At 31.5% G+C, this 10813-nt stretch overlaps 1 protein-coding gene and 1 long non-coding RNA gene across 2 annotated transcripts; one reads left to right on the top strand and one right to left on the bottom strand.

Annotated features, from left to right (window-relative positions):
• The first annotated feature begins 3484 nt into the window (after positions 1 to 3484).
• On the top strand, positions 3485 to 5326 carry LOC112416480 (uncharacterized). Its single transcript, XR_003006986.2, has 3 exons — positions 3485 to 3804; positions 4482 to 4691; positions 5191 to 5326. It is a non-coding gene; the product is annotated as an uncharacterized lncRNA (long non-coding RNA).
• On the bottom strand, positions 5285 to 7438 carry LOC11440079 (pectinesterase). Its single transcript, XM_003622640.4, has 2 exons — positions 6232 to 7438; positions 5285 to 6147 (listed from the first exon to the last, which is right to left on the bottom strand). The coding sequence occupies exons 1-2, from the start codon at positions 7196 to 7198 to the stop codon at positions 5450 to 5452; spliced, it is 1665 nt and encodes a 554-aa protein (XP_003622688.1). The 5' UTR covers positions 7199 to 7438; the 3' UTR covers positions 5285 to 5449.
• Between the last annotated feature and the right edge of the window lie 3375 nt (positions 7439 to 10813).

The raw sequence follows: 10813 nt of genomic DNA, 5'->3' as shown, positions 1-10813 counted from the left end.
AGTAAACAACACATATTTTACTATTAAGATCAAAACTATTAATCATCTCTTTAATACCCGTGTAAAACTCAAATGAAACACTTAATATAAAATATGAGACAAAGGACTGCAACACTCCCAAAATAAAAAGTGCATTAATATAAGTATCCATGTGTCATTTACCTCAAAAACACTCAATCAAAAAATTTAAGAGATTTTTCAATTTTTGCATTTAATCTTATGCCCTCCCTATTCTTCCAAACTCCCGAGCAAAGCTAGACTTCGTTAACATCTACTTCTTCCGTCCCTATATCTAAGCCCTGTTTTGACTAAAAATTTATCTCTAAATATAAAACCTTTTTCAAATTACTATATGCATTTATGACTCTTTTTTTTCCTAAACAATACCCTTATTGAGGGAGTAAAAAAAGGCATTGAGGGAGTAAAAGGAAGTATGGAGTGGACCGAGAGACTCATAAAAGGAGCATTCAAAGTGGATAATGAGGTTAATAAAATTATAGGCTAAAGTGCACTTTTCCCCCTCTAACTTTCAAAAACTTGCAATTTTGGCCCCCTAAGTACCAAAACCACAATTTAGCCCCCCTAAGATTTAGCCCTCCTTTTGACCAATTTTGACCTAGCCAACGCTGATATGGCATGCCACATGTGTATTTTTTAATTTTCTTTTTTTTTAAAAGCCACATAATCATTTATTAAATTAAAAAAATTAAAAAAGAAATTGAAAAATTAAAAAAAAAATCAGAAATTGAAGAATTTTTTTTAAATCAGAATTTTTTTTAATTTTCTTTTCTACTTTTTTTAAATTTCTGATTTTTTAAAAGCCACATAATCATTTATTAAATTAAAAAAAAATCAGAAATTGAAGAATTTTTTTTAATTTCTGATTTTTTAAAAGCCACATAATCATTTATTAAATTAAAAAAATTAAAAAAGAAAATGAAAAATTAAAAAAAAAAATCAGAAATTGAAGAATTTTTTGTAATTTTCTTTTCTATTTTTTTTGTTTCTGATAATTAGATAAATGAAAAAAGAAATTGAAAAATTAAAAATCATAAATTAAAAAAAAATAGAAAAGAAAATTAAAAAAGTTCTTCAATTTCTGATTTTTTTTAAAAATTCTGATTTTTTTTTTATTTTTCAATTTCTTTTTTCATTTTTCTAATTTAATAAATGATTATGTGGCTTTTAAAAAAAAGAAAATTAAAAAATCAGAAATTAAAAAAAAATCTTCAATTTTTGATTTTTTTTAAAAATTCTGATTTTTTTTATTTTTTTAATTTAATAAATGATTATGTGGCTTTTAAAAAAAAAAAGAAAATTAAAAAATACACATGTGGCATGCCAAATCGGCGTTGACTTGGTCAAAATTGGTCAAAAGGACCAAAGTTGCAATGGGGCTAAATCTTAGGGGGGTTAAATTGTGGTTTTGGTACTTAGGGGGTCAAAATTGCAAGTTTTTGAAAGTTAGGGGGGGAAAAGTGCACTTTAGTCAAAATTATAATAAGTGATTAATGATACATGTTGTACTTGTTTTTTTAACAAGATAGATTTATATAATGAGTTGTGAGGTTTTGATTTCAAAGTCAAGGAAATAATAAGAAATATTAATGCATGCATGCATGCTCCATCTCAGCCGTTCCGGTTGGTTGCCATATGATCCGGTAAGTTTTTCGTTTCATTTTTATTTTATAATTTGGTATATATCTTGTTCTGAAACTGAAAAAATGTCTCTCACCATGGATGCCTTTGATTAATAATTACAAAACGTAGAAATTAATATTCTCTTATTAGGTTACTAGGTGACTATATTAATTCTGAGTGTTAATTTGAGTGACTGTGTTATATCTAACACTTACATATACCGACGAATTAAAGTATTTTTACAAAAATTTCATTCAATGTTAGAATCTATTTTGTCTGCGTCCCAGCATAGTTACGTTGCAACATGCAGGGGCCGGAGTTTAAATTCCGGATTCCCCACCTATTCACTTTTACTAGTGAATTTATAGCCACTAGGCTATAAATAATCCATTTTGTCTATGTATTCTCATTCTATTTTCATTTGTTAAATTTTATAAATAATATAATTTTAATTGCTTTTGAAATTCAAACCATTATATACTTCAATTGTGAATTGTTCACTCACATTGTTGTACTTGAGCATTATTTATGAACTCGGATTCCCTGCTGTCAAAATTTTGACACATTTGGTTCATCCAAGGTTGTTGGATTGAGATTTGACGATTCAGATTTGAAATATTTTTAAGCTTGGAATTAGGACTGTCTGATCTCAATCTCAATCTTGACAATAGGGAATCGTGGTTCATTATTTATGGAGCAACTGATACACCTTCTTCATACCTGTCGTTAACCTATAGAAGATGTCGACTTCATAAATTTTAATGATGTGAATGCAATGAACAAGATGTTGAAGATGTCGACTTCGTAGTGCTCTCAATTGTTAATCCATACTGTTGACGTAGTTTTGTAATTTCATTGATTTTTATTGTGTTTTGAGCTCCTGTGTTTTGTAATAATCATATATCTAATTACCTCTATCTGTATATGGCTACATGTTCATATTATAATATGGTAATGATGTTGGATTGGATCATGAATTAGTTCTATATTTACAGGAAAATTCAAGAGTGGACCATTTCACTCATAGTTCAAGAGTGGCAGAGAAGTTTGCTGATGATCTGAAGGGCTCAATAAACTGAACAATTCTGGATTTGAATGGAAAACATTTTACCCTAATGTCCATAAGGTTTCTTACATTATTTGCCGTCATAATGACATTGACTTAGTGTTCAGTTGTATAATATTTTCTTTAATTGTTTTTAAATGCCGGAAGATTTTACATTGCAATTGCATGATGAAGCATATCAAATGTAAGCATACTTATTTATATTTTGTGGGTCCATATGCATGAAGCAACCATTTTTATTCATGTATCAGATCAAGCACGGACACAGACACGGACACCGGGCACCGGACACCGACATGCTGACATGGATAATAATTTAAGAAAATGACATAATTCTATGTAATAATAGGTGTCGTGTCGGTGTCGAACACCGACGCGTGTCCGGCACCCCTTATTCGAGGAGTGTCTGTGCTTCATAGGATCAGTCACATTGGTTGAATCAAATGTGCTCGTAAGAGGGGTGAAAATGTAACTTGCGATATAATAATAATTCAGGGGTCCTTAATTTTTCCTGTTCAGAACATGTTTAAGAGAACAAAACAAGCAGATTTTCGATTATTGGACCAGTCCTTACTTTAAGTATTAATGTCTGTTTACTCCCCAAGTCTAATGATCTAGGATTCACCATTTAAAACTGTTATGGTGGCTCTTGTGAATTTTAAATTCTTCTTTTAAGGTATTGAAAGTCAAAAGAAACTCTGTACATGTATATAGTTTAAATGAATGTATGGATTATAGCCTTATTGTGATAAGTCAGTACAAATAGTTTAAATGATCTTCCCTTCTACGGTACAATAGGGATGACCCGTGTTGTCAGTAGCACGCTACAGCAGCACTACAGTAGCATAGCGGTGGCCCTTGGCTACTTGAAGACATGCAGTAGCAGAGTACTTAGTGTAGTAGTTGTAGCAGTTGCTATAGCGATCAAAACAGTGGCTTGCCATGGCCTCAATAGTGTCCCACCATACGCAGGGTCCGGGAAGCATCTCACAATTTTTGTTATAAAATTTTCAAAATAACAGTCGTCCTGCTATCTGCTTTCTCACTAGCAATTTGTGGCTCAGCCGCTATCCAGGATTCATAACACTATGGACAAGGTATCCATGCTTTTCTGTATTGGTTAAAAAAGAAGAAAACCAGGGGAGTAAGCCACTGCTATACCTTTTCTAGATTGTTAGCAGGAGGAGGAATTTGTTAGCAAGAGGGGTCGAATCCTAGACCTACTTCTTAATACTCTTTCAGTGACCTTATTTGTGTTTATTTTAGGGTTGAGTGGGTTAATAAACTGCTATGATGAGGAGTCAAGTTTGAAGTTTGTGTCTCGGTGATAGGTTTTAAATTAGTCGCCTGATGTCGTTGGCAGACCATAAATATAGATATATATATATATCGAAAAATAAAATAGTCTTTCCACTTCTTCTTACATCCAACCTGAATATTTAATTTTCTACTGCATCTTCAGCAGAATAATTATCTCATTTCTTATATGTAAGGACAACTTTACTTCATTTCTAACTCTTATTTTTCCTTTCTCACATGTATATTGTGGCATACTAGTGATTCATAAAATGTTGCTCTTTAGAGGTGGGCCTTTAGAGGACCATCAATTCCGACAATATATGGTGCTGATAAACTGATTGCTTTTTGTTTCCCTCGAGTTAAATGTGAAGAATAAGAATCATGATTATGTCACAATAAGTATTTGGACCTTTATTTTCAAAATATAATATTAGTTTTTCATTTGTATGATTAATAATATTTTATTTATATTTAGGTTATTACTATCTGATGAGTAGGAATCAAATTCGGTACTCAGAAGTTTAGAACAGTCAAACACACTATGCACCAACCATTTGTGCTAGACCCGAAGTATTTCCAGGTTATTACTACTACAAAATCGGTCAATTATCAATTTACTGGATGCTTTGGAAAGAATGCATTCATGCTTAGCAGCCACAATTTCGAATGGTGCCTTTTTTTGCAGGTTAGTTTTTTATTACTCAAATTGACTGAGTATGTACGTAGTATGTTGCAAATTGCAATGTTAACATTGCTTTAACATTCATACTTCAGTGTTTCATATTTCATTCAGGAAACAAAGTTACAGTTCGTTTGGATATTAGAATCTAGATAATAATGTATCCGTTTATTTTCTCTGTCATGTGTAAGATAAATTGATTTTAAGATTTTTGTTGTAACTACAAATATCAACTACTCTAAAGTTGAGATTATCGTCTCTTATCCAATATCTTACTATGATCTTTGTTTACTTCATCAAACTTATATATAGGCAAAATAACATTCCATTTTGTAGATAAGGATTGTAAATCCAATGGGGCATGTGATTTTCAATTTTTTATATAATTATTTTGTACCTTAAAGCTGTAGAACTAAGATATAACATAACATATTATTGTCCTGTAATTGTTTCCCTTTGAAAGCATCTAATTATATATGATTTTCGACCTTTGTTAAAAGTACAGGTAAATTCCTTCATCATTCTGAGAATCTCGTTTATGGATTAAAAAGGTTAGATGACTATTGTGTAATATATAAAACTGGGAATTGGGAAGCACATGGATAAAGTAAAGACAAGTTTATTTCCAGACATTAGCCATTCAATACAACACTACTAGTCTACTAGAAGACAATTGTAATATCCTGCCATAAAGCATAATTTTTCTGTTTTATTTCCTGCAAAACGTCTGAAACATATCGGTACACGGTTGTTAGAGGGCATTTCTACAGGCCTTCAATGAAGGCCACCCCTGTGTTCTTCAACCAAACATTTCCTTGGATGAGCTGTGTTACTGTAAACTTGCTTGCCTCTGCAGCATTTTTTATGATATGATAACCTGGCCAAGTCACTCTCTTACCGGTACCAGCACCTGCTCCACTATTCATGTACTCTCCGTAATACAATGTTTGCAGAAAGTCCTTACTAGCGGCATCCCATTCAGCCCATCCTGCTGGGTCAATGTGGCCGTCCACGACGGACTGCAACACAACGGTCCTGGAGTATTTTTTCCATGGGCGGCCTAGGTATGTTTTGATGGAGCCTTGCACAGGCTTGAGGTCTGAGCTTGGTATTACGTCACATTGCTGAATTGAAGTTGCAGTGTTCTGGTTTGGGTCTTCTCGACCTTGGGCAGTGACCATGTTTTTTTGGTTGGCCATGGGTTTTCGGGCCGCAAGTTTGCTCTTCTGGAAAACAACAGCTGCGTTTCCAAAGATAAAGTCAACGGTACCGGTAATGTATGAGTCACGGTAAAATTGTCGGTTGGAGTGTGCATAGAGAGTGTCTTGAAATGCATCAATTTTGCAGCGGTTGATGACGGATTGATCAGCGCCGACACGAAGAGCAACTGCCTGGTGCTTCTGTGGGCCTGCTGTGTTTTGGAACCTAATGTCCTGAGCTATAAACCCATCTCCAACAGCAGCTACAAAACCAAATTATACATCAATAAAAATCACTATGTCAGAATCGGAAATGGTAAATACAGAGAAGGGGAAAAAATACATACCAACAGTTGCACTTTTGAAGGTGGTTGTTCCATCGATGAAATTTAAGCTGCCTGTGATTATTGTTGCATCCATACCATCACCCACAAGCATCACATTTGTCTTTTTCTTGCCAATTTCAATGTTCTCTTTGTATGTTCCCTTTTTCACATATATAACATACCTTGTCTTACCGTTGTCTGGTGCAGATGCTACAGCTTGAGCCACAGTCTTGAACTTGCCGCTGCCGTCCTGAGCCACCACAACATTGGCCTTTATATCCCCAACTGAAGATTCCAAAAGTCTTCGATCCTTACTTGTCACCCAAGAGGGAAAGTCACCATTCAATTTTTCATCAATGAATCCGTCGTTAGCCTTTGGAGGCAAGACAGAAACAAGCACGGCAAGAGAAGATCTAGCTCTGGAGATCAAGTCATGAAGATCACTCTCCATAACGACCCGAGATGAACCTTCTAATCCATCCAAACAAGTTGCATGGTTAGTGAGCACACTACTTAGCCATGTGTGTGCATCATGCTGTGAGTCAATGTTATTTTTGGTTAGAGTCAACACTGAGTCCCAAACTCTATCCATGGACAAATCCATTAATTCCTCACAGTCATTCAAAGCAATTTCCTCTCTAGGGCTATTAACTCGGCGTTTGATCACATTAGCCGTGTCCATTGCCTTTCGAATGTGTGCGGTGGATTTGGTTAATAACGATACGAGTGTACTCAATTTGTGGTCTTTGGTATTGGACAAGGTAGAACCTTGAACAACTTCTGATACATGAGTTAAGCATGATTTTGTATCAAGAGCATGCTCACATAGATTAGGAGCTGAGGAGAGATTGAAGAAGGAGATAGGTTTATTTAGATGAGAAATAATAAGGGCTGATGAACTTATGATAGCAACTAAAGAGAGGACTAACCAAAATGTTTTTGGAATGGATTTTCTTGGCTTGTCTAGCAAAGATTGTTGGATAGCCATACTGATACTAGTGACTAGTACTGGTTTTGTTCACTGTGATCTTTGTTTACTTCATCTTTCTTATATATAGAAAAAATAATATTCCTTTTTGAAGATAAGGATTACAAATTCAATTACACACGTGGTTTTGATTAATTTATACAATTCTTTTGCACCATAAAGGTGTAGAACTGAGATCTGAAATTTGATTTAATTTCAATATTTCATATCTCTTGGCTGCTGGTGGTATTGGACTATTGTTCATCATAGGTTTGATTTTTTTAAGAAAAAGTATACCAAGTGGGTTGTGGTGTCACGTTCATATAGCTTTTGTTTTTCTTGTATATACTAATTAGTATATATGTATGTATGAATCATTACAAGGATGAATGAATGTTTTCTTATTAAAAAAATGTGGAAGACATTATTGCAGAGTAGCGTGCATACATTTGATTCTTTTAGGTACATGAATAGCCAGGACAAATGTTCCAATATAATACTAATAAAGTGGAAGACATTATTACTCAAGATTTTAACTTTTAAGCTATACGGTGGATAGTTTATGAATGAGTAAATAGGCAATTATTCCCTGAAATTGTAAGTTTCGTCAATTACCTCTTTGAAATTAACAAAACTTCAATTACCCCCTGAAATTGCACAACGTTAATCAATTTACCCTCTCCGACAAATTTTTTTGTATGACGTTTTACAAATACTCTCCTGAAGTTTTGCAGTTATGTGCAAAATGCCCCCTAAACTTGAAAAATCTTTTTTTTTCTTATCCTAAAATTCATATTTTTATTTTCTTATCCAAAACATGCAAATTTGGACTTAGTAATTGACCAATGAAAATTGATATATTATCCAACAATCTGAGTGACTATAGAATGGTGAAAGCTGAACAAAAAATGATCAAAAGGGTCTTGTGCAAAGCGTTAAAAATGTAATCAAATGTGTTAATTTAATAGTTGAAAGTGAACTTAACAAAAAAATGGTAAAGCGTTTAAAGTCATGCCAAAAAATCTAAAATTCAATCGTTGAAAGTTTAAAGCTAATGCAATTGAAGCTGCTCAAATAAAATGGTTCATTGTGATTCACATTTAGGGATTCAGAAACACATGTAGTCGATCATATAACAGAATAAAAAAGATGACCAATAGTCACTCCTTTTCTAAACTAAGACAAGACAATAACATAATATGTCACCACTTATAACCATATATGGAGTAATTGTCTATTTAATCCATATATATCCTAAAATTTATATTTACTCCATATATATCCTAAAATTTATATGGAGTAACGCAGCCATATATTTTGACATCTTGGTTATGTCATTTATGTGTTTCATCATGTATGTCATGCATTAGTTTGATCGTTTCAGGGAACATATATGGTTGTATACCGACAAAACTTAGCTAATATGATTCACAATCAGTGACAATGTAGTCACTTTTAAGGATAAGAAAAAATATATAAATTTTCAATTTCAGGGGGCATTTTGCACATAAGTGCAAAACTTCAGGGGGGGTATTTGCAAAACGTCATATTGACTAACAGAAAAATTTGACGGAGGGGGTAAATTGATTAACGTTGTGCAATTTCAGGGGGGTAATTGAAGTTTTGTTAATTTCAGGGGATAATTGACGAAACTTACAATTTCAGGGGGGTAATTGCCTATTTACTCGTTTATGAATAGATAACGGTAAAGTTGGAAATATTAATTCCTTCAAAAGTAACTAAAATCTATATGAGGGTTGACATCTTTCAATAAATATTTTTTCATATGCACCGTGAATTGAACATTATACTAAATGGTTGAGGAGATCAGATATCTATTACTTGTGTCACACTATGTTTGTAGTAAGATAGATATTTGATAAAATTACTTTATAACGTTTTCTCTATACCAATTTACAATGTTTTTTAAAGTACTCCATAGTAGCATTTAGTTTTGAGAAAACTTGAAGTTGTATTTGTGTTTGGTCTATATTATAAACTAAATACATTCCAAGGGACTGGAGGGAGTATTTACTGTCGGTTAGATTATCTGTTGTATTTACTATAATTTAATCAATTATTATCTAGTTTATGTGATACTTTTGTCGTATACAGTTTTAATAATCTAGATTAGGTGATTCATCCCATGCGACATTTTGTTTTCATGGATTTGAATATTATTTATGATGAATTAATGTTTTCTTAGAAGAATTTGTTTCTTCTCCTTCATCTAAGAAGGGTGATTTTGCATCTTTTTTAACTTAGAATCGTTCATTTGTATCTTATTTTTCTTAGAAGAATTTTTTTCTTTCGTTTATTTGATGATTTTGTCGTCTGAGTGCGACGGTGTTGTTTGTCATCTTATACGTCTTATTTGATGTCTCGTCATATTTTGGTGTTTATTTGATTCTTATTGAAAAATGAACTTCAATCAATTATAGATTCAATAAATTACTTGAGTGTTAACGTTGTAGTTCCAAACACATTGGTATTCCAGATACCTTTAATCTATCATATTATTTGTAAGCATTTTACTGTTGTATGCTATTAACTTTGGTGTTTTGAACTTCTTCATAAATTCATCCATTTATATTTTTAGTGATGTTAGATGTCGTTGTATTTGATGTATTCTATCAATTTGTTTGAAAGAAGATAATAAAGCAAGTTTATAAATAAATAGTATAACAATTTAATAAAATAAAGACAGAAAAAATTATAAATAAATAGTTTAAAGTAGTAAAATAAAGCAAAAAAAATCAAATGTTTGTATCTCCTTTTTTTTAATGGAAAAAGTTGATATATCTTTTTTGAGTAAAAGAAAAGGTCGATATATCATTTTTTTTTAATGAATTTTTTTGATATTTCCTTATACATATTTCATTTTTATCGTGTGGTTATCTTTGTTATTTCCCCTTTAAATCATTTTTTATTTAAAATAAATAATTTAAATTTTCTTGTCATTTTATATTTAACAATTACTTTAAGAATTTAACCAGTATATTATGTTATTGTATAATCATTTTATATATACATTCAATTATATATTGTCACGTCAATTAATAAATATGAAAAATATGAATTATCATTTCATTAATTGACTTGATAAGATATCATAGAATGCATGGTTAAACAATTATACAATGACAAAACATAATAATTAAAATCTTAATTCAACTATACTATTAACCAGTAAAAAAAAACTAGTCTTAATTAAACTCTTAGCTTTCTTTACACCTTTATGTACAAAACACCTAATTTAATGTAATTGAACATCTAAAACTATTTATTAGTTTCCAAATATATCTATTACTCACTCAGACCTTTATTATAAGCCTCGTTGATCAATTTCACACATATTAAAAAAGTTGGTATTGTATTTTTTTTTTTATAAGTTGTTGATAGTGTAGTTAATGTGTCTAGTTTTTGTATTAATTTTACTAAATTGACATTTTTATATTAAATTTGATTTTTTTATATTTTAATAGAAGTTAGTAGTATTAATTAAGGATATGATTAAGAAAAAATAATAAATACTCTTAGTAATTATTAATTTGTATAGGGATTTATATTTAAGGACTATATTTTTTTTAAATGGATTTTATAATTCGTGACAGAGAAGTATTAAAATATTAAATA

The sequence above is a fragment of the Medicago truncatula genome, chromosome 7 (genome assembly GCF_003473485.1).
Source record: "Medicago truncatula cultivar Jemalong A17 chromosome 7, MtrunA17r5.0-ANR, whole genome shotgun sequence".
Classification (NCBI taxonomy): Eukaryota; Viridiplantae; Streptophyta; class Magnoliopsida; order Fabales; family Fabaceae; genus Medicago; species Medicago truncatula.
The sequence above is the reverse complement of the archived record's forward strand: the minus strand, read 5'-3'. Positions and strand labels throughout refer to the sequence as shown.